Below are 24,747 nucleotides of genomic sequence, written 5' to 3'. Positions count from 1 at the left end.
ATGATAACACTGCTTGTGTTGCTGCCTCTTGCAACCAATGGGTTGCAGCAGAGGGCAAAATGCCCACTGAATCCAATCAAGGAGGAAATATTGGCTGCAAATTTTTACTGGCTAGCAGACCACCTCATTAGTGGAGTCACATTTTCAGGATTCTTTAACGATCAACCTCCTTTCACCTTTTTCAGCATCCCCATCAGCAGACTTGACTCGTAAGCAATGATGCATTGATTTTCCATTTTTCCATTTTCCGTGATACACTTGTTTTCTGATATCCTTGAAAAATTTCATTTCATTTCATTTCAGTTCATTTATTTCATTTAGTTAACAAGTTTTATGTTTCTGTGCAGATGCTGGCTAGGGAAACCTAACCAGAATGGTGGGGTATAAATAAATTATTATTATTATTATTATTATTATTATTATTATTATTAGTGAAAAACCATGTTGCAACATAGCTTATAATGTGTTTTAAGTAATTATTGGTATTTTTGACATGTACTGCTCTCCAAGTCATAACTTGTTTTCTAAAGGGTTGGAAGTGCTTTGGGATGTGTTTGAGTTGCGAGTTTTCTGTAGTAAATAAAATGTGAACACATTTCTTTCCCCCATGCACAACAAAATCTATGCAGCTGCAAATTGTAAATGTTAACTGTGCTTTGTCATTTGCAATGCAGCCTGGGGCTCAATTTGGCTCAAGGGACTTTTGGTAAGTCACCAGAAATGAGGCTGATTTGTGTTCTGGTCTTTCCTCCATACTCCTCCCTTGCAAAAATACTGCAGACACAGGTACTGGTAGATCGCTGTCTCTCTTTGCTCTACTTTGACCTCTTTTCATAGTTGCTTTGATTAATACAAAAAAGAATGTGACTTTTTCACAGCTGGGTGGATAGGAAGAACTCGCACGTTATTTCCTTCTCCCTTGCTGTTCGGGATATTAATCACAACCCCAGCCTCTTACCCAACATCACCCTCGGCTACAGCATCTATGATACCTGTTCTGAGGGAAGACTGACTTCTGACTCCATGACAGACCTGCTTGCTGGTGGGAAAATCAATATTCCAAACTACAGCTGTGGGAAGCAGAAAAGGCTGCTAGCTGTTCTTGAAAAGAGTGAATTTGACATCTCCACACACATTGCAAGCATATTGGGCATCTACAAGATCCCACAGGTAATCAATGGGTCCAAGTGAAAAGTGAAACACACCTGGCAACATTAGCCACATGGTTGTTGTTGTTGTTGTTGTTGTTGTTGTTGGCATCTGTCTGTCTTGAAAGACAATGGAATGAGCCTCTGGGATGTAGTCAAACCACTCTGTTGGCAGTATCAAAGTGACCTCCACGGTGCGCAAGCCTGGGCAGTAGGTACAGAAATCCTGGGTTGCCAAGATGACAAGACCTCCCTCTCAGCCTCACTGCTGTGCTCCAAAGAAAAGCAGAGCAATGCATTTGGCACAAGCTTGGCTGCAGGAGTTGCTGGAAGGAGGCAAACAAAGCACCACTCAGCTGGTGCAGGATTTGTGCAGGGTTTACTCCTTAGCCTTTTCTTCTCCCATATGTTGGAGGGTATGAAGGGTTATGGAACTCCCTTGCAGTTGAGTAGAGACAGGCCTCTTTCTTTCTTTCTTTCTTTCTTTCTTTCTCTCTTTCTTTCTTTCTTCAAATGCTCTTTTGAATTCCAAAAAAGCGTACATTCAGAAAAAGAAAAATACATATCCCCACATGATTAGCTTCTTTCATTATAAATAACTTTTATAACGACTTCCGATCGGCCCATTGCGGATCCTAAATGCTTTTAACCTGTCACACTTTTTTTTTATCATTCCAAATGAATCTCCATTATTTTGTTTTCCTATGATTTCCTACATTTCTGCAGCAGTCACTGCAGACCTACCAGTGAATTCATATTTTTACGGTGCTCACTGAGATATTTTCTATACAAGTTCCATTCTCTCCTAAATGTTTGTTCCATGTGGTCTCTTAGTTTCCCCGTCATTCATGCCAACTCTGCATGCTCCAGCCATTTCTCTTGCCACTCCAGTTTGGTCGGGATTGAGTCTCCGTTCCAGTTTCTGGCTATTAACAGTTAAATACCAGTGATTGAGCATTTTCATAAAATTTTACAGTTACAGCATGCAGTAAACCTCAGATCTGTAACAGCTTAAAATTAGCCGCTGTTTCTTTAATACCAAAGTCAGCATGAGTCAGCGGCCTACAATGAATCGGCAAAGCCTGCATGACTCATGAACCTTTGACCTACAAATATCTGTATATATAGAGTGGTCATTGATTGTGTGTGGTGGAGGGTTGCTTGAATGGCAGAAAGTTGGCTGAGTTTGGTGTATGTATAAAGCTGTTAGTCATGGTTGGAGGAGACTTCTTTTAAGAATAAAAGCAGCCTTCTGCAAAGTACTCAAGGACTCATTGTGCTGACTAGGGTCTGAGGACCAGGTAAAGAAGGTCAGAACTCGTTCCTTTTCAAATACTGACAAGATCTTCCTTCCACAATCCTTCTCATGCTTCCATAAGGATATTAGATCTAAATTCTTAGGCCCATTTGACCATCCTACTGACTTTCTAAAGCCTACAGAAAACTTTGCTTTGCTTTGCTTGCATCAGGCATTTTAATTGAAGTTTGATTATTGAGTTTTACCTTCTTGATCATTTTTTTATTGACTCTTTCTTAACTGCATAGAGAATTTTGCCATTAATCGGTATAAGAATTGCTTGAACTTTTAAAAAATGTTGTTTAAATTCCAAAAAAAAACAGTGATGTTTGAATAAATCTGTCGGCATCTTTCATATAGAAGTATCCAGTCTTAATCCTGAAATACAAGCCACAATTCTCTCTTTTTTTACCAGCTCAGTTATGGCTTTGCTCTTACTGATAAATTCCAGTCCCCTTTTGTCTACCGCATGACACCAAACCAAGAAACACAGTACCAAGGGATGGTCCAACTCCTCCTGCATTTCAGGTGGACGTGGGTCGGCCTCTTTGCTCCAGACAATGACAATGGGGAAAGCTTCCTGAGTACCTTGACACCTCTAATGAACAAAAGGGAAATTTGTGTTGCCTTCACACAAAGAGTACAACGAGAAACTTGGCTATGGATACCCCATGAAGCACCTGCCCTGTGGAGACAAGCCAATGTATTTGTTTACTTTGCAGACTCTCAAAGTGGACTTTTCATAATCATAGAGGTTGAGTCCTTACTTGAAAGGATACAAACTGGGGGGAAAGTCTGGATAACCACAGTTTTTCATAACAAAATTTGGTTACATGATATTGACTGCTTCCGGTATGCCCATGGCTCTTTGTCCTTTGTAATGAAGACCAAAAAAAGGACGAAGAAAGCCTACTATGGGCCAATGTCCTTGGCTAGTCAACGGTATTCAGAAGAAGCATTTGATTGTTCCTATTCAAAGCATGCCTTGTCTGTGAGGGGTATGACCAAATGCAAAGAGAAGGATAATGTGAAGATGCTGCCCCAGGAAGAGATTGAAAGAATCCAGTCCCAAGACAGCTATGTGAATTACCTGAGTATCCAAACTGTGGCTCAAGCTTTAAATGCCGCATATTCATCCAGGTCAAAGAGGTTGTTGATTTTGGGTGGAAGCAACATGGAACTTCAAAAGCTACAGCCATGGCAGGTAATAATCTAGCATGGTCAGATGAATCCAGGCGAGAGATACTTTAGTGCTTACTCAGAGAAGATTAGGATGTAGAGAGAACATGAAACCATGTTACATAATTCAGCCCTGCTTACTCATTGTTGGATTTTCCTCTGTCATTTTAGCTTCATCGTTTCTTGAAAGAAGTCCAGTTCTACTCTAATACTTCAGCTGATGGACAGTACCTGGATGAGAATGGGGCACTGGCCGTTGACTTTGATATCGTGAATTGGGTGCTGTTTCCTAATAACTCTCATGATAGAGTGAAAATTGGGAGAATAGAGAGACTAAAGTCCTCAAATCTGAAGTTCACCATTAACCCAGAAGCAATTGTGTGGCCAAAGCGATTTAAGAAGGTAGGAAAAATTGGATCTGCTATTTTATTATCTATGACATCTGCTATGCTCTAATAACATTTTGAATAGTACATATGAGGCTTTGACTGCAATCTTGTGGATGCTTCCTTGGAGCCATGTCCCACTGAGTTTAGTGGAACCTGCTCTTGAGTAAATATGTATAAAATTTCAAATAAATAGGAGAATCTCCAAAGCAGAGCAGAACACATTTCCCTGGCTTTGTTGTTGTTGTTGTTTAGTCGTTTAGTCCTGTCCAACTCTTCATGACCCCATGGACCACAGCGCGCCAGGCACTCCTGTCTTCCACTGCCTCCCGCAGTTTGGTCAAACTCATGTTTGTAGCTTCGAGAACACTGTCCAACCATTTCGTCCTCTGTCGTCCCCTTCTCCTTGTGCCCTCAATCTTTCCCGACATCAGGGTCTTTTCCAGGGAGTCTTCTCTTCTCATGAGGTGGCCAAAGTATTGGAGCCTCAGCTTCACGATCTGTCCTTCCAGTGAGCGCTCAGGGCTAATTTCCTTAAGAATGGATGTGTTTGATCTTCTTGCAGTCCATGGGACTCTCAAGAGTCTCCTCCAACACCATAATTCAAAAGCATCAATTCTTCGGCGATCAGCCTTCTTTATGGTCCAGCTCTCACTTCCATACATCACTACCAGGAAAACCATGGCTTTAACTATACGGACCTTTGTTGGCAAGGTGATGTCTCTACTTTTTAAGATGTTGTCTAGGTTTTCCATCGCTTTTCTCCCAAGGAGCAGGCGTCTTTTAATTTCGTGACTGCTGTCACCATCTGCAGTGATCATGGAGCCCAAGAAAGTAAAATCTCTCACTGCCTCCATTTCTTCCCCTTCTATTTGCCAGGAGGTGATGGGACCAGTGGCCATGAACTTTGTTTTTTTGATGTTGAGCTTCAAACCATATTTTGCGCTCTCCTCTTTCACCCTCATTAAAAGGTTCTTTAATTTCTCCTCACTTTCTGCCATCAAGGTTGTGTCATGTGCATATCTGAGGTTGTTGATATTTCTTCCGGCGATCTTAATTCCGGCTTGGGATTCATCCAGTCCAGCCTTTCGCATGATGAATTCTGCATATAAGTTAAATACGCAGGGAGACAATATACAGCCTTGCCGTACTCCTTTCCCAATTTTGAACCAGTCAGTTGTTCCATATCCAGTTCTAACTGTAGCTTCTTGTCCCACGTAGAGATTTCTCAGGAGACAGATGAGGTGATCAGGCACTCCCATTTCTTTAAGAACTTGCCATAGTTTGCTGTGGTCGACACAGTCAAAGGCTTTTGCATAGTCAATGAAGCAGAAGGAGATGTCTTTCTGGAACTCTCTAGCTTTCTCCATAATCCAGCTCATGTTTGCAATTTGGTCTCTGGTTCCTCTGCCCCTTCGAAATCCAGCTTGCACTTCTGGGAGTTCTCGGTCCACATACTGCTTAAGCCTGCCTTGTAAAATTTTAAGCATAACTTTGCTAGCGTGTGAAATGAGTGCAATTGTGCGGTAGCTGGAGCATTCTTTGGCACTGCCCTTCTTTGGGATTGGGATGTAGACTGATCTTCTCCAATCCTCTGGCTACTGCTGAGTTTTCCAAATTTGCTGGCTTATTGAGTGTAGCACCTTAACAGCATCATCGTTTAAAATTTTAAATAGTTCAGCTGGAATATCATCACTTCCACTGGCCTTGTTATTAGCAGTGCTTTCTAAGGCCCATTTGACTTCACTCTCCAGGATGTCTGGCTCAAGGTCAGCAACCACACTACCTGGGGTGTACGAGCCATCCATATCTTTCTGGTATAATTCCTCTGTGTATTCTTGCCACCTCTTCATGGTGTCTTCTGCTTCTGTTAGGTCCTTTCCACTTTTGTCTTTTATTATCATAATCTTTGTACGAAATGTTCCTTTCATATCTCCAATTTTCTTGAACAGACCTCTGGTTTTTCCCATTCTATTGTTTTCCTGTATTTCTTTGCATTGCTCGTTTAAGAAGGCCTTCTTGTCTCTCCTTGCTATTTTTTGGAAATTTGCATTCAATTTCCGGTATCTTTCACTATCTCCCTCACATTTTGCTTGCCTTCTCTCCCCCGCTATTTGTAAGGCCTCGTTGGACAGCCACTTTGCTTTCTTGCATTTCCTTTTCTTTGGGATGGTTTTAATTGCTGCCTCCTGTATAATGTTACGAGCCTCCATCCATAGTTCTTCAGGCACTCTGTCCACCAAATCTAAATCCTTAAACCTGTTCCTCACTTCCACTGTGTATTCATAAGGGATTTGACTTAGATTGTATCTTACCGGCCCAATGGTTTTTCCTACTTTCTTCAGTTTAAGCTTGAATTTTGCTATAAGAAGCTGATGATCTGAGCCACAGTCAGCTCCAGGTCTTGTTTTTGCTGACTGTGTAGAGCTTCTCCATCTTTGGCTGCAGAGAATATAATCAATCTGATTTCGATGCTGCCCATCTGGCAATGTCCATGTGTAGAGTCGTCTCTTGTGTTGTTGGAAAAGAGTGTTTGTGATGACCAGCTTGTTCTCTTGGCATAACTCTATTAGCCTTTGCCCTGCTTCATTTTGAACTCCAAGGCCAAACTTGCCAGTTGTTCCTTTTATCTCTTGAGTCCCTACTTTAGCATTCCAATCCCCTTTAATGAGAAGAACATCCTTCTTTGGTGTCATTTCTAGAAGGTGTTGTAAGTCTTCATAGAATTGATCAATTTCAGTTTCTTCAGCACCAGTGGTTGGTGCATAAACTTGGATTACTGTGATGTTAAAAGGTCTGCCTTGGATTCGTATCGAGATAATTCTATCATTTTTGAGATTGCATCCCAGTACAGCTTTTGCCACTCTTTTGTTGACTATGAGGGCCACTCCATTTCTTTTACGGAATTCTTGCCCACAGTAGTAGATATGATGGTCATCCAAACTGAATTTGCCCATTCCCGTCCATTTTAGTTCACTGATGCCCAGGATGTCAATATTTATTCTTGCCATCTCATTTTTGACCACATCCAACTTACCAAGGTTCATGGTTCTTACATTCCAGGTTCCTATGCAATATTTTTCTTTACAGCATTGGACTTTCCTTTCGCTTCCAGGCATATCCGCAACTGAGCGTCCTCTCGGCTTTGGCCCAGCCGCTTCATCAGCTCTGAATCTACTTGCACTTGTCCTCCGCTCTTCCTCAGTAGCATGTTGGACACCTTCCGACCTGAGGGGCTCATCTTCCAGCGTCATAACTTTTATATGCCTTTTGTCTTTGTCCATGGGGTTTTCTTGGCAGGGATACTGGAGTGGCTTGCCGGTTCCTGCTCCAGGTGGATCACATTTGGTCAAAACTCTCCACTATGACCTGTCCATCTTGGGTGGCCCTGCACGGCATAGCTCATAGCTTCTCTGAGTTATTCAAGCCCCTTCGCCACGGCAAGGCAGTGATCCATGAAGGGGATTTTTTTCCCCCATTACCTTTCCCAATCTTCCATCATGATGTTATGACCTATATCTTGTGCCCATTTGATCATGACTAATTTTACCTCTTTGTCTTTCACTATTGGGAAAACCATGGCTTTAACTATACAGACCTTTGTTGGCAAGATGATGTCTCTGCTTTTTAAGATGCTGTCTAGGTTTGTCATTGCTTTTCTCCCAAGAAGCAGGCGTCTTTTAATTTTGTGACTGCAGTAATCATGGAGCCCAAGAAAGTAAAATCTCTCACTTCCTCATCTCCTCACTTCCTGCCATCAAGGTTGTGTCATCTGCATATCTGAGGTTGTTGATCTTTCTTCCGGCAATCTTAATTCCAGCTTGGGATTCATCCAGCCCATCCTTTCGCTTGATGAATTCTGCATATAAGTTAAATAAGCAGGGAGACAATATACAGCCTACTAATTACTTAAAACATATTATAAGATGTGTTGCAACATGGCTTTTCACCAATAAGAGTAATAATAATTTCTGGTTGGGTTTTCCTAGCCACCATCTGAACAGAAACATAGAACTCTTTAAATAAATGAAATGAAATGAAAAAAATCAAGGGTATCAGAAAACAAGTGTAGCATGGGAAATGGAGAGTAGGTAGGAAGCAGAAATAAATCAATGCATCATTACTTACGAGTCAAGTCTGCTGACAGGGGTGCTGGAAAAGGTGAAAGGAAATTGAGCATTAAAGAATCCTGAAAATGTGACCCCACTAATGAGGGGGTCTGCCAGCCTTGTCGTACTCCTTTCCCAATTTTGAATAAATCCGTTTTTCCATACCCAGTTCTAACTGTAGCTTCTTGTCCTTGGTGCCCTCTAAATATTGTGGACTACAACTCCCATGCACCCCAGACAGCATCATGCAAAGATATCTGAGGGGCACCAGGTTGGGTAAGGCTGGAGTATCATTGGCAGATGTGATGGCAACAGATGGAGGACTTGTTTTATTGCTGATGTTCATATGAGGGTTTATGCCATGCTCCTGTTTCTTGTTAACTGTTAATCTTCTATTGCAATTTGTAATACTATTGTAGCTTAGAAATGTGAGATTTCAATGTTAAGGGCGGGGGCAGAAGTGGACCCAAAAGGTTTCTCTGCCATGCAGCTCTGCAAAAAAACACAAAAAAATGTAACTGCCCAAAATATGGTCTGGGGTCACCTGAGGTTATTGGAAGCAAATATCTCCTCTCCGGGATCCTTCCAAAATTCTATTATCTGTGTCCCAAGGCATAAATGCACCTATCACTTTCTCCTTAATGCTCAATTTTCTCTTCATGCCTAGACCGTCCCTCGTACAAGATGCACAGAAAGCTGTCTCCCTGGATATTCCAGAAAAGTTCAGGAAGGGAAGCCGCCCTGCTGCTATGATTGTTCTCCCTGCTCTGAAGGGACCATCTCCACTCAGGAAGGTAGGAGAGGATCTCAGAGAAAATGGCATTTGATGAGAGGATGGGGCAAATATTTGAACTACTGCAAACATGATGTTAGTAATGGCTAGTTCCATCATCTGTCAGGTGGAGACCATTGACATTCTCAGAGAACAATGGAGGCATTCATGATGAGTTCAAACACTGTCAGGTGTGGACAGTCCTCGCCTCCCTTTGGTAACTGCACAGATAAGAATTAATGAACCGTTTATAATTTATACTCTTTTTATTCCGTCATCTGGCTGCAAGCAAAGATCCACATCCCTCCACAAGGAGAGCAGTTGGCTGCTCTAAATCCTCCCCTTTCTACCCCGCACAACATCCTGGTGCCAACGAGACGTTCCTTCTCCTCTCTGCATTCTTTGTTCTCTAATACAGATGGACCTCCTAGTTTGTGGGGAGGGAGGGTCCCCCAGACTCTCCTATGTTCCCTCCCTTCTGTTCTCTTTCCATTATCTCATAGCTAGGTAACTCTTGTGTAATCTGCTCGGTGTCTGTGTCTCTCCCTCTTCAGAAAGGAGCTGATCTGCCTGAGAATGCAATCCCCAATCCTCTGATTCAGAGCATGCCCTGACAGGGACCTCTTTTTCTAGAAAATAGCACTGGAAATAAGGAAAGGAAAGGAAAATATAGTCTAGTAGCACCTTAGAGACCAACTAAGTTTGTTCTATGTCTGCGCTACTCTGAAACAGAAGTCACCAGACCCTTATACAGTGGTACCTCAGGTTAAGTACTTAATTCGTTCTGGAGGTCCGTACTTAACCTGAAACTGTTCTTAAGCTGAAGCACCACTTTAGCTAATGGGGCCTCCTGCTGCTGCCACGCCGCCGGAGCACAATTTCTGTTCTCATCCTGAAGCAAAGTTCTTAACCTGAAGCACTATTTCTGGGTTAGCAGAGTCTGTAACCTGAAGCATATGTAACCTGAGGTACCACTGTATATAGTGGGAGGGTGGGGTGGGGTATTTCTCAGAAGGGTACTAGGGGATGGGTGATTAGCTCAATGGGTATGGTAAATATGCTGAAGACTGATAACGACTGCAATTAGTCATAAAGGAACAAAGCAATGGATAGTATGGAGATGACCAAAAATAGCTTACGCATGTGTAATGAGACATGAATCCAATGTCTCTATTCAGACCAGGTGTCTCCATAGTTTCCCCACCCCTAAGAAAACTTAAGGATATAAGAAAGGACTTGCTGCATGGAAAGAACAGCCCTCCCACCCCCATGTGATCTGCAGCAACTAGTATTCAAAGGCATTCAAAGGACACCTCCAATGTTGCAGGGAGCACGTGTCAATGAATCAGGTCCTGGGGACTTTCTTGATGAGTGAGGGGAAAGTGAGCAAGAGTGCCAGGGTGTATTGGGTTCACCTAAACCTGTGGCTTCAGGAGGGTTCGCGCCCTGCCATGGAGTCAGTCAGCACTAGGGCCAGAGAGACAATTTCTGAGAGGTCCCAGCAGATCAGGAAAGGAGATAGTGCCACACAATAATACGACTCCAACTTCCTCGGAGGAATCATGGAACACTAATGTAATACTTTATTTTGGAAATTATTATTCTAGCTTCCATTTATTATAAATAAAGTTGGGGTTTAACACATCTGCTTCTCAATACAGTGGTTACAATCAGGTTACATACACTTCTGGTTACATACACTTCAGGTTACAGACTCCGCTAACCCAGAAATAGTGAATCATAGAATCATAGAATCATAGAGTTGGAAGAGACCACCAGGGCCATCGAGTCCAACCCCCTGCCAAGCAGGAAACACCATCAGAGCACTCCTGACATATGGTTGTCAAGCCTCTGCTTAAAGACCTCCAAAGAAGGAGACTCCACCACACTCCTTGGCAGCAAATTCCACTGTCGAACAGCTCTTACTGTCAGGAAGTTCTTCCTAATGTTTAGGTGGAATCTTCTTTCTTGTAGTTTGGATCCATTGCTCCGTGTCCGCTTCTCTGGAGCAGCAGAAAACAACCTTTCTCCCTCCTCTATGTGACATCCTTTTATATATTTGAACATGGCTATCATATCACCCCTTAACCTCCTCTTCTCCAGGCTAAACATGCCCAGCTCCCTTAGCCGTTCCTCATAAGGCATCGTTTCCAGGCCTTTGACCATTTTGGTTGCCCTCCTCTGGACACGTTCCAGTTTGTCAGTGTCCTTCTTGAACTGTGGTGCCCAGAACTGGACACAGTACTCCAGGTGAGGTCTGACCAGAGCAGAATACAGTGGCACTATTACTTCCCTTGATCTAGATGCTATACTCCTATTGATGCAGCCCAGAATTGCATTGGCTTTTTGAGCTGCCGCGTCACACTGTTGGCTCATGTCAAGTTTGTGGTCAACCAAGACTCCTAGATCCTTTTCACATGTACTGCTCTCAAGCCAGGTGTCACCCATCTTGTATTTGTGCCTCTCATTTTTTTTGCCCAAGTGCAATACTTTACATTTCTCCCTGTTAAAATTCATCTTGTTTGTTTTGGCCCAGTTCTCTAATGTGTCAAGGTCATTTTGAAGTGTGATCCTGTCCTCTGGGGTGTTAGCCACCCCTCCCAGTTTGGTGTCATCTGCAAATTTGATCAGGATGCCCTTGAGTCCATCATCCAAGTCGTTGATAAAGATGTTGAATAAGACCGGGCCCAAGACAGAACCCTGTCTTCAGGTTAAGAACTTTGCTTCAGGATAAGAACAGAAATCATGCTCCAGGAACGCAGCGGCAGCAGGAGGCCCCATTAGCTAAAGTGGTGCTTCAGGTTAAGAACAGTTTCAGGTTAAGAACAAACCTCCAGAACAAATTAAGTACTTAACCAGAGGTACGACTGTATTCAAACATAACAAGAAGCTGCCATTATACTGAGTCAATCTACTGATCCATTTAACCCACAGTTGTCTAATCCAGGTGTTCATTATTTTTTCCTGGTCTTTGCACTAGACGTTAATTTTTCGCGGTGAATAATAGCAGTTGGGTGCTGCTGCCAACCTGTCAATCACCAAATGCAATAGTGCTGTCAGCAAATTTCAGGTGTGTGACTGATGTTAGGATACCGAAGTGTGTTTTTCTCTATGCAGATGCTAATGAATGCACCAGATGTCCAGAAGATCAGCATCCAAATGAAGACCGAGATCAATGTGTCCCCAAAATATTTACCTTCCTGTCCTATGAAGAATGTTTGGGGAGCCTCCTGGCTTCCCTTGCTCTCTCCTTATCCTTAACCACAGGTTTTGTGTTAGGAATCTTCACTAAATACAAAGAAACTCCCATAGTCAAAGCCAACAACAGGGACCTCTCCTACATCCTCCTCATGTCTCTACTGCTCTCCTTTTTGTCCTCCTTCCTCTTCATTGGAAAGCCAAGGAACGTGACCTGTCTTCTCCGTCAAACAGCCTTCTGCATCATCTTCTCAGCTGCTGTTTCTTCTGTCTTGGCAAAAACCATCACTGTAGTCCTGGCCTTCCTGGCTACTAAGCCAGGGAACAAGGTGAGGAGATGGCTGGGGAAGAGTTTGGCCCACTCCATTGTCATTTCCTGCTCCAGTGTGCAAGTTCTCATCTGCACCATCTGGCTGGGGATCTCTCCTCCATTCCCAGACTTTGACCTCAGCTCCCAGCTTGGAGAGATCATTGTCCAATGCAATGAAGGGTCTGTTGCCATGTTTTATGGTTCTCTTGGCTACATGGGCTTCCTGGCTGCCATCTGCTTCACAGTGGCTTTCTTAGCAAGGAATCTGCCTGGGGCATTCAATGAGGCCAAGCTGATCACCTTCAGCATGCTGGTCTTCTGCAGTGTTTGGGTGTCCTTTGTGCCCACCTACCTGAGCACAAAGGGAAAATTCATGGTAGCCGTTCAGATCTTCTCTATCTTGGCCTCCAGTGCTGGGCTCCTGGGCTGCATCTTCATTCCCAAATGCTACATTATTATATTGAGGCCTGATTTGAACACAAAGGAGCACCTGACAAGAAAAAACTAAACATGGCATTTGATCCTTAGTTCTAGGGGTATCATAAAATTGTACAGGTAGAAGTCCCAGCCACAATCTCAACTGGAGTTAAACTGTTCATGACCCATAGCAGGATTTCATAAGCTGCTTAAGAAGTTGCAAACTGAATTACTAAAGTACAAAATGTACTTAGCTAAATTAGAAGAAAATGATATTAAACTGGGTACATAGGGATATCTTTAAAAGTTGTATGGGATTCTGATAATACAACTAATACCACTACTACATCTAATAATAATAATAATAATAATAATAATAATAATAATAATAATAATTTATTTATTTATTTCTCCAGCCACTCTGGGCGGCTTACAGTACATATTCAATCAATCAATCTTTATTACGGTCCAGAGACCCAACAAATCATTACAAATCAATACACAATTCATACAGCCTACCTCCAGGTTAATCAAGCATTGTGTTTAGAATATAGGGCTCATGGGCAGCCTCATTTTAAAAGCAGCCCATGGATCAAAACTGTAAGGGGAGGGGAAACATAAGGGTCAGACTGAGTCCAAACCAAAGGCCAGGTGGAACAGCTCTGTCTTGCAGGCCCTGCGGAAAGATGTCAAGTCCTGCAGGGCCCTAGTCTCTTGTAGTCTCTGGTCTCTCTATGGCATCTAAATGTCCCATAATGTTCAAGGATTGGTCCGTTACGTAGGACATCAGTGAGTTTGAGAATGTCCACATGGTTAGACCCTGCTCCACAGGCGGGAAACAGCGCCCTTCCCACAGTTTCTCCATTTGCAGCCACATCAGACAGGTCCGACAGGGTCTTTTGATCTCTTTTATTCCTCTGTCGCCCTTCCATAATCAAGGGATAATATATCCCACAAAGCAAGACCCAGACATGTGGGGGCTAGTCCAGGTATATGCTCAGTGCCCAGAAGCAAAGGCTTGGAGGAGCGTGGCTTTGGGGTAATCTGGCTGCCAGCCGGCAAGGGTAAGGTCTGGGTAAGTCCTAGACTGAGTGAAGTCAGCGACAGTCACTTGCCCTGTGCTCAGTCTGTTTCCCCGAAAATAAGACAGTGTCTTATATTAATTTTAGCTCCCAAAGATGCAATAGGTCTTATTTTCAGGGGATGTCTTATTTTTCCATGAAGAAGAATACGGTACACATTTATTGTTGAACAAAAAAAAAAAGAAGGAAATTTATTACCTGTATATGGTACAATGTGCATGACTCCTGCCCCGCACGACTCACTCACTGTCTAATTGTGAGTCAGCCAGACTCCGTCAGGGCAGAGCAAGCAGCAGGCGCCAGCTTGTCCTGGTGTCGGCGTGGGCTCTCTGATTTAAAGAGACTTCACACTGTCTGAACAGCTCCGGCTGTGCTGCGGCCAATCAGTGAGTTGCGCAGCGGCGCCCGCTGCTACGGTCCATAGGAGACACCTTATGGTAGCTTCAGGGGCCTTATATTCTGGGGTGGCCTTATTATCAGGGAGGCCTTATATTTGGGGAGGGCCTTATATTACAGCGAGAGGCAAAACTGGAAGTAGATCTTATTTTCAGGGGATGTCTTACTTCCGGGGAAACAGGGTATGTCAAGGTTGATGTCACAGGTGCTTTTCCCAACAGGGGTTCCCTCCCCTGTGAAGAGGTGGCAAAGGGGTCCTTTAGTGGGTCCCTTCAAATACAGGTATTGATGGGTGAGGTTCAGGGCTGTCAGGTTCCAGGAAGCGATGTCTCCCCTGTAGTATTGGCCCCAGGTCACAGCCACTGCTACCAGAGGCAGGCCTTGCTTTTGGTGACTTGGTGCATGTGCACAGATCCAGCAGTTGGGGTAGGGAGCTTCTCTGGCCACCTTGTTCAACAGTCGGATATGAGTTTTGGTCCCAGGAGGAAAGAAGATCTTGCTCTGTGTACAAAGGGGTTGGGCCAACGTGCCTCGGACAGGGGTGCCCAAACTTCTTTCAAAGAGGGCCAGATTTGATGAAGTGAACATGTGGAATGGCCAACCAAAGTTGTTGACCTTTTTTAGGACTGAAGTTGTTGATTAGACCCCCAAAATGGACTTTGGTGATGCGTGGCCTAGGGGATGCAGAGGGTCATTGGTTTTCAGAAGTCTCATGTCCTTGGTGACACCCCCCCCCCTGGCACCTCTGAGGCCTGGTGTGATCCCAACTTGGGGTTTTGTGCAGCCCCTGCAGTGTGAAGCCAGCCTTCTAGGTATTCTGGCCCTTCCCAGTTGGTGGTTACTCCAATGTCCCAGAGGCAACAAAATCACCATAGGCAAAGTCCTTGCAGTTCAGTTTTCTGGGGCTGAGAGTCCATTCGAAGGCACTGGCTTCTCTGTGGGGTGGTTAGAATCTGTGTAGATATAAACAGCTCCCCCACTGTCCACCTCTGTCTAGTTCGGGTGCTTGGAAACTTCCCCTTGGCTGTAAAGGAGGGAGCTACTGTTTGCACATCACAGGCAATTTTGTTGATGTCAAGGAGATAAAAAATGGCACAAGTTTTTGAAGGTAAGCCCTGTTCGGGGAAGTTTCTAGTTTTGATGTTGTAATGTGTTTTTACTATTTTTTGTTGGGAGGCGCTCAGAGTGGCTGGGGAAACCAAGTGAGGCGGGCAGCCTACAAACAATAAAATTATTATTATTATTATTATTATTATTATTATTATTATTACTACTACTACTACTACTACTACTACTACTACTACTACTACCACTACTACTACCACTACTACCATCCCTCCAATCTCGCCGGCCAAGCGATGCTTAGCTGCCCTGCACCCCTTGGGCACCTTTGTGGGAATGGAAATGAGAAGTCCACCAAGGACATCCCTATGAGAGCCCCCATCCCCAAACAGGACTCTCGGGACGCGGCCCCCGTTTCCCCCGGCAGGAATCCCTTGGCTGCGCGCGTGTGGCGAGGCGCGCCTCTTTTGGCTGGAGAGAAGGAGAGTGCATGGAAGGGGTTACGGAAGCGAGAGAGCCGAGCTGCCTAGAGAGGCCTGGAAAGACACCCCTCCCTCCCCCACTGCCGTCTCTTACCTCCTCCCCCCCTCCCTGCTCGTCCTGGGAGGCTCCTCCGGATGGAGAGGTCGGTGCGCTCGAGAGAGATTCTGCGCGCAGGGCGAGGGGTGAGCCGTGCCAAGGGGGTCTCTGGGCGCAGGAGAGACTTGGGACGGAGGGGGCAGGGGAACTTGGGGAGGAAGGGAAGCATCCCTGGGGAAGGAAAGCCCCGTCCAGCATTGGCAGCGGGTGCAGAGAGAGAAAGAGACGCTGCCCTTTGGAAGGGAGGTCTCCCACTTGGGCGCTGGCGGGGGAATCTCCGGAGACGCTGCCTTGGCTTTTCCCTCCTGCCCATAAACCTGCCTTGGGGAGAGGGGTCCCTGAAAATGAGAGGGTGTCCAATTCCCCACCCTCCCCTCCTTCCCGGAAGCTGGACTCTCCTTCCCCCACCCCCAGGCCAGCTGCTGCTGGGGGCTCCAGAAGCGGGACTCTGCCGCTGCTGGGTTACACCAAGCCAGGTCGTTGGTCCAGCTGGAGAGAAGAGGAAAGCGCAGGAAGCTCTTGAGAGGAAGGAGAGAGGGCTGTCCAGAGCGGGTCTTTGCTTCTGGAATCCTCTTCCACGAAAGGACAGAAACTCGTTTGCCTCTCCCTGGATTTCAGTTTTAAGTGTCAATTCCACTGCATGGTTAATTGACAGTGATAATGTAGTGCACTATTTAAAAAAAATGACTGGAGGTGCTATGGAAATTCTTTCAGGATTTGTATATACAGTGGTACCTTGGGTTACAGACGCTTCAGGTTACAGACTCTGCTAACCCAGAAATAGCGCCTCGGGTTAAGAACTTTGCTTCAGGATGAGAACAGAAATCGTGCGGTGGCAGTGGGAGGCCCCAATAGCTAAAGTGGTACTGAAGGAAGGTGAGGACAGGTGACCCCACCTAGGCCCGAAGTCACACACCCCTCAGTAATCACCCCAGGCCTCAAAACTGTCCAAAATTCCTTTTGTCTTCTAAAAATCCACAGCTACAGCTTTTCTGTGGATTCTCACAAGATGCTGGTACATAGGCAAAATGTTATTCTTTTATCAGCACGAGAAGGCTACAAAAGCTAATGAATAGGCTCTGTTCAAAGCAGGCCTGAGAACTGACTTTTATCTCATTCAGTTGCAACATCTTTGGACATGCTGAACCGTTCTCATTCCCCTTTTCCTGGGAAGGGTGCCAAGAGTCCACAGGTTAAGAACAGTTTCAGGTTAAGAACAGACCTCCAGAAAGAATTAAGTTCCTAACATGAGGTACCACTGTAATTTACAAATGGACAGCCTTTCTATAACTTTTTTCTTGTTTAGGCAATGTCAGAGGGATTTACAAGCTGAGACACAATCCATCGGCACCCAAAGAGAGTAAATGCATGCACCTTCCCAGTCTGGGGTGCTTCAAGGGCAAAAGGCGCATTATCATGATAGACAATGCCTGTGACTGGAGGCTTTCCACACAGACATGTGCAGATGCAGACCAGTTACTGCCATTATTACTAGCGAGGTGTGTGAGATTCCCATATCTACAAACACTGTGTGAGAGAGAAAGGGAGTGGGTGGGATCATTTTTTATAGCAATGCTGAAATTTTGTCTGTAACATTTGATGAACTGATATTGTGGTGCGAATTCCAAAACAACTATGCAAAACTCACAAAGAAACACACAGGTTAATGGTGACGTGAGCTTTCCTGGCCCGCAATCTGCAGCATTCTCCTGCTGTCCACAAAGGTTTAGACCATTATAGGTTTATTCGCCTCCAATGGGCCACCAGGTAGATAGATAGATTTATTTATTGCGGCCATTGGCCCATACTTGATTCACAAGTCTAAGCACATCTTGCTAGAAAAAGAAAAACACAGAAATGTGAAGGGGAAATTGAGAGGTAAGCCCTTTGAGTATGCAGTGAGACATTTCACTACGTTTGTTGTTGTTGTTTAGTCTTTTAGTCGTGTCCAACTCAGAGCACGCCAGGCACTCCTGTCTTCCACTGCCTCCTGCAGTTTGGTCAGACTCACTACGTTAAAACATATAAAAAGCCCTGCTGGATCGAGAAGATGACCCACTTTTGGCTTGTCTTCTGCAATTTCACCCATTTACCCATGTTTCTGTGGAGAGACATTGCCTCCAGTCCGCCCTTCCCTGCCCATCGCTAGGCAGGTTGTAGGCAGAGATACCTTTTTCTTTCTTTTTTACCTTTACGCAGAGATAACTACGTCCCACTCTTCCTCTCCATTCCACCAAATTCCCAGTATTAACCACTATATTTATTCTCATGTCTTTGGGATTTAAGGGAACGGGAAGATTGCTACTGAAATTCAGGGGTTCCTGTAGTCCATTATTACGATTGATTGAATTTGTTAGTCCCTTTAGTTTACCAGGTCAACCCAAAGAAACTTGCAACCAAACATTTTAGTGATTAGGACAAAATTGTCATTGGGAATTCTGAACCGGAGAAATAAATAGCAGGATTATGGAGAGAGAGAAGCTCCCTTTCCGGTGAGGAACCTCTGTATTTAAATTGGCAATTCAAGAGAACCAGTGTATCTAGGATCATGCTGCATTATTAACAATACTTGATCATGATTAAAGTTGATGATGCATTACTATTATCTGACATTATTTCATTTCCTAAAAAATAGGTACATAGAAAAAGGAAGAGTGTAGGAGATGTTAAATTAAGAGAAGGTACCAAAGGCACTTGATGTGTGTTATATTCCTTTGTCCTCTTCTTTACAGGATTTCCTTTCCCCCTACTCGGAAGCAAGCGATAGAAAGGACAGTCAGAGCAATCTGTACTTTCATTTGGAATGATGAATGAACCATTTCAATATATGGAATAAACAATGTGATTCAGTCAGTGAACACACTTAGTTCACATCAATGAACTGAAACAATGGAGATACCACTTAAAGGAATGGATTGTGGCAAGGACATCTGTGGGAGTGGAACTCCTACAAAGCATCAAGGAACTCACACAGGGGAAAAACCATTTAAATGCATGGAGTGTGGAACATGCTTCCGTCATAGACAATCGCTAAGAAGGCATCAATATACTCATACAGGGGAGAAACCATATAAATGTTTTGAGTGTGGAAAATGCTTCACACAGAGTGGAAACCTCTATATACATATGCGAACTCACGCGGGGGAGAAACCATTTAAATGTATGGAGTGTGGAAAGAGCTTCCTTTTGAGTAATCAACTTAATGCACATCATCAAACTCACACGGGTGAGAAACCATTCAGATGTATGGAGTGCGGAAAGAGCTTCTCTCAGAGTGGACAGCTTAAAAGACATCAGCGAAGTCACACAGGGGAAAAACCATTTAAATGCATAGAGTGTGGGAAGTGCTTCATCGATAGTGGAACACTTAGAAAACATCAATGGACTCACACAGGGGGAAAACCATTTAAATGCATAGAGTGTGGAAAGAGCTTCAGTCAGAGTGGAATCCTTAAATACCATCAACGAACTCACACAGGGGAAAAACCATTTAAATGCACAGAGTGTGGAAAGAGCTTCTCTCGGACTGGACACCTTAAAAACCATCAACGAACTCACACAGGGCAGAAACTATTTAAATGCATGGAGTGTGGAAAGAGCTTCACAAAGAGTGGGACGCTTAGAAGACATAAGCAAACTCACACAGGGCAGAAACCATTTGAATGCATGGAGTGTGGAACAACCTTCCGTCATAGAGAATCATTAATAATGCATCAATGTACTCATACAGGGGAAAAACCATATAAATGTTTTGAGCGTGGAAAGAGCTTCCTTTTGAGTAATCACTTTAATGCACATCATCAAACTCACACTGGAGAGAAACCATTCAGATGTATGGAGTGCGGAAAGAGCTTCTCTCGGAGTGGACAGCTTAAAAAACATCAGCGAAGTCACACAGGGGAAAAACCATTTAAATGCATAGAGTGTGGAAAGAGCTTCAGTCGGAGTGGAAACCTTAGAAAACATCAATGGACTCACACAGGGGAGGAACCATTTAAATGCATAGAGTGTGGAAAGAGCTTCACAGAGAGTGGAATCCTTAAAAAGCATCAACAAACTCACACAGGGGAAAAACCATTTAAATGCATGGAGTGTGGAAAGAGCTTCAGTCAGCGTGGAAACCTTAAATACCATCAACGAACTCACACAGGGGAAAAACCATTTAAATGCATAGAGTGTGGAAAGAGCTTCAGTCAGAGTGGATACCTTAAATACCATCAACGAACTCACACAGGGGAAAAACCATTTAAATGCATAGAGTGTGGAAAGAGCTTCTCTTTGAGTGGACACCTTAAAAACCATCAACAAACTCACACAGGGCAGAAACCATTTAAATGCATGGATTGTGGGAGAAGCTTCACTAGAAGTGGAACTCTTAGAAGACATCAACGAATTCACACAGGGCAGAAACCATTTGAATGCATGGAGTGTGGAAAATGCTTCCGTCATACACATTCGCTAAGAATGCATCAATTTTCTCATACAGGAGAGAAACCATATAAATGCATGGAGTGTGGAAAATGCTTCGGTCAGAGTTCGAGCCTTAATGCACATCTACAAATTCACACAAGGGAGAAACCTTTTAAATGCATGGATTGTGGGGGAAGCTTCACTAGAAGCCCTGGATGAATAGAGAGGTCCAGGGCCTGTTGCGGGAAAGGAACAGGGCTTTCAGGTCAGGCGAGGTGCAGCTTTACAGTGTGGCAAGAGCAAACTTGAAGAGGGGTATTCGACAGGCAAAACGGGATTATAGGCTGAGGATTGAGGATAATTTAAGGAGCAACAACACAAGACAGATGTGGCAGGGGATTCAGCACATTACCAACTACAAACCTAACCTTGGTGCTGTCGACGGTGACCCTTTGCTGGCGGAGGAGCTTAACCTCTTCTTTGCTCGCTTCGAGAAGGAGCCACCTGAGACGCCGGTATTACAGCCACCAGCCCTTAGGGGCCCCTCATTCACGGTAGAGGAGCATGAGGTGAGAAAGGTATTGAGGATGGTGAATCCGAGGAAGGCGGCTGGACCTGATGGCATCACTGGAAAGGTGTTGAAGGGCTGTGCGGATCAGCTGGCGAGGGTCTTTACTAAGATCTTCAACAAGTCCTTACACCAGTCTATTGTCCCACCCTGCCTGAAGTCGTCAACTATTGTCCCTCTGCCCAAAAAATCCACAATCAGTAGTTTGAACGACTACAGACCAGTTGCACTGACTCCAATCATCATGAAGTGTTTTGAGAAACTGGTGCGCCGTCATATTATTTCCTGTCTTCCATCAACTTTTGACAACTACCAGTTTGCATACAGGGCAAATAGATCCACAGAGGACGCTATCACCACCACTCTCCATGCTGCTCTGTCCCATCTGGAGCAGCCGGGGAGTTATGTGAGGCTGCTGTTTGTGGATTTTAGCTCAGCTTTTAACACTATTCTCCCCCATAGACTGGTGTCCAAGCTAGAGGCGATTGGACTCTCCAACTCCACCTGTCTCTGGGTTTTGGATTTTTTGTCAGAACGTTCTCAGAGGGTTAGAGTAGGGTCACATATGTCCACAGCCCTTAGCCTTAACACCGGCTCACCACAGGGTTGTGTGTTGAGTCCCCTGCTCTATGCTCTCTATACGTATGACTGTACAGCCATCTATTCCAGCAACAAAATCATCAAGTTTGCTGATGACACTACGGTGGTAGGGCTCATTTCAGGAGGGGATGAGTCCGCCTATCGGGACGAGGTGGAGCGGCTCTGTGTTTGGTGTGGAGAGAACAATCTGGCTCTTAATACGGCTAAGACCAAGGAATTAGTGGTGGATTACAGGAAAAAAAAGGCGGACATTCAGCCCTTGCATATCAATGGGGAACGGGTGGAGAGGGTGGCGGAATTCAGGTTTTTGGGAGTAACTATCGATCAGGGCATGACTTGGAGCGCAAATACCACTGCTCTGGTGAAGAAGGCCCAGCAGAGAATTTATTTCCTCAGACTTTTAAAGAAGAACAATCTGAGTGAGAGACTGCTGGTGTCCTTCTACCGAGGCTCCATAGAGAGCATTCTTACATACTGTATTTGTGCTTGGTTCTCCAGTTGCACAGCTAGGGAGAGGAAGGTGCTCCAGAAGGTCATAACCACAGCACAAAGGATTATTGGTCAACCTCTCCCATCCTTGGAAGAATTGTACGGTTCCCGTTGTCTTAGGAAAGCAAACAACATCCTGCAGGATTCATCTCACCCGGGATACAGTCTGTTTGCACTACTGCCGTCTGGCAGGAGATATAGAAACATCAAGTCAAGGACAAATAGACTGAAAAACAGTTTCTACCCGAGAGCTGTGGCCCTTTTGAATGCTGTAACTCGATAGTGTGACTTGGGAGATTGATGGGTGTGGGTGTGGGTGTGGCTGGAATGTGGTTTGTGGGTTGTTGTTGTTGTTTTGCTTTTGTTGTTTTTAAGGGATGGCATCCAATTTCGTTGCACTTGTGCAATGTTGCACGTGTGTAATGACAATAAAGAATCTATCTATCTATCTATCTATCTATCTATCTAGAAGTGGAACACTTAGAAGACATCAGCAAACTCACAGGGGAAAAACAATTTAAATGTATGTTTGGTTGCAGGATAAATCCAGGCATATCTGGAGGATATGGACCATTTGGACTGCATTTCTTCCAGTTGAGTGTCAGGCCCTGCCCTCAGACTGAGACCACCTTGTTGGCACTGGTTGATTATCTCTGGCAGGTGAGGGACAAAGGTAAAAGCTGTTTCCTGGTTCTGCTGGATCTCTCAGTTTCTTTTAATGCCATTGACCACGGTATCCGGTTACCGATTTGTAATAAAAATATATACCTTACCCAATTCGTTGAGAGTAAAGCTTTACTGGTCAGGTTGGCAACCGTTGAACCACGAGTATTATTTACAAACTCCTCCAGTCATCGTGCGCACAAAGTCCCCACACCTCTCACCTCTCGGCTTGACCTCTCAGAAGTCAAGATAGAGTGATCTGAATTAACCCAGAAAGCGCCACCTCATTTCCCCAATGCCACCTCTGCTTTGTGAAATACATTCCCAATAAAATGACATTGTAAATATTAACATATCCTCATGGACGGTCTAGGAGGGTTGGGAGTTAGGGGCAGGGTTATGCAGTGGTTCCACTCCTTCCTCCTGGGCCATGCGCAGAAAGTGGTGTTGGGGGTTGAGCGTTTCAGAGCTTTGCATGCTCTGTTCACAGCCCACCTCTTTCTCTCCAGCACGTCTTCCAGGCCCTGAATTCTTCCTTGGCCACTTTGGGAATTTCATCCATGTCCCATGAGCCAGCCAGCTGGGGTTGGGGGGCTCTCCTGGCTGTGGGCAGCTGGGTGGGACTCTATTTATTCGCTTTTGCAAATAAAAGCCAGGATTATTTGCAAATAAATGCTTTTGCAAATAAAGGCCAGGAATGTCTTCACTGACTGGCAGCAGCAACCTGGGATTTCATAACAAGGGTTTCTCCCAGATGCCGGGGGGGGTCAACCTGGGACCTTTTTCTTGGATGCAAGGCAGATAGAATAACAGAATTATATTTAGTTAGTTTATGTATTTCATAAATTCAATCACTGCTTGATTGCAAAACCCTAAAAGTGGTTAAAAGTAAAATGAAACTAAAAGATCGAGGAAAAGTCAGCAGCATGCAGTCCGATCCTTTTCTGAGAACAGCAGTGTCAATGCCTATGATTTCAGAATCACAGCTGAACAATCCCCAAGAAATGAAAATGGAAGTTGACAACAGGACAAGAAAAATGGATTCTTTGCACCCTAATGGTTGCCAAGAGGCTGATACTGATGAACTAACTGGAAGAATATAAACATGACAACACGAAAGACAATGCAACACATGAACGGATTGCCTATAGACACAGACTCTGTTTGGACATATATATTGATATTTGAAATGAATTCATACTAAATGTAGTGGGATATTCGTAGCCATGTATGCATTAGGATAGTAACATCACTTATATCTATATAGTAATGAATAGAAATGATATTTAAGTAAAGTCAATAAAAAAAGAAGAATGTGTGTGGGGCAGAAAATAGGCAAAGGTGCAGCGTGATACATTCAGTAATTTTGCTGTACTTTCCCCCTAAAACGTTATATTTGGTGTGCATTTTGCACCAGGTATGAAGTGTTGGTTAGCTTAGTATTTTAAGAACAGCAATACATATAACAGCCCTAATAAAGGAACAAAGAAGAGACAGAAAGACTGAAACCACCTTCTTATGTGCACAAAGTAATCTTGAAACCCTTATATAGTGTTATTATAAGTAAATAACAACACCACCTCATTCTTGGCTACGTGGAAGGAGAAGTGGTCAGATAAGACATTATCTCTGGTGGTAGCAGGAATAAAGGGGGTGTTTGAGGGACGTGGGTGGCGCTGTGGGTTAAACCACAGAGCCTTGGACTTGCTGACCAGAAGGTCAGCGGTTCGAATCCCCGCAACGGGGTGAGCTCCCGTTGCTCGGTCCCTGCTCCTGCCAACCTACCAGTTCGAAAGCACGTCAAAGTGCAAGTAGATAAATAGGTACCGCTCCGGCGGGAAGGTAAACAGCATTTCCGTGTGCTGCTCTAGTTCGCCAGAAGTGGCTTAGTCATGCTGGCCACATGACCCGGAAGCTGTACGCCGGCTCCCTCAGCCAATAAAGCGAAATGAGCGTCACAACCCCAGAGTTGGTCACTACTGGACCTAATGGTCAGGGGTCCCTTTACCTTAGTGGGAGAACCAGGAAAGACCAGGTGTGTGACAGGAGTGTGCAAAATGCTTCACAAGTTCTGCAGAACTT

The 24,747-nt window shown here is 44.4% G+C and overlaps 2 protein-coding genes across 2 annotated transcripts; both read left to right on the top strand.

Annotated features, from left to right (window-relative positions):
* On the top strand, nucleotides 1-14,322 carry LOC310758059 (vomeronasal type-2 receptor 26-like; the record flags this gene model as incomplete). Its single annotated transcript, XM_083603997.1, has 8 exons — nucleotides 1-209; nucleotides 879-1,170; nucleotides 2,861-3,649; nucleotides 3,796-4,026; nucleotides 8,787-8,913; nucleotides 12,009-12,382; nucleotides 12,419-12,809; nucleotides 14,261-14,322. The coding sequence occupies 8 exons, from the start codon at nucleotides 1-3 to the stop codon at nucleotides 14,320-14,322; spliced, it is 2,475 nt and encodes an 824-aa protein (XP_083460123.1).
* Nucleotides 14,323-17,744: 3,422 nt separating this feature from the next.
* LOC310758058 (uncharacterized protein) lies at nucleotides 17,745-20,564 on the top strand (the record flags this gene model as incomplete). Its single annotated transcript, XM_083603996.1, has 2 exons — nucleotides 17,745-17,813; nucleotides 18,668-20,564. The coding sequence occupies exon 2, from the start codon at nucleotides 18,825-18,827 to the stop codon at nucleotides 20,562-20,564; it is 1,740 nt and encodes a 579-aa protein (XP_083460122.1). The 5' UTR covers nucleotides 17,745-17,813; nucleotides 18,668-18,824.
* Between the last annotated feature and the right edge of the window lie 4,183 nt (nucleotides 20,565-24,747).

This window comes from Podarcis filfolensis (genome assembly GCF_964270895.1).
Source record: "Podarcis filfolensis genome assembly, chromosome: 2".
In the NCBI taxonomy this organism is placed as follows: domain Eukaryota; kingdom Metazoa; phylum Chordata; class Lepidosauria; order Squamata; family Lacertidae; genus Podarcis; species Podarcis filfolensis.
This window is presented reverse-complemented; position numbering and strand designations above follow the sequence as displayed.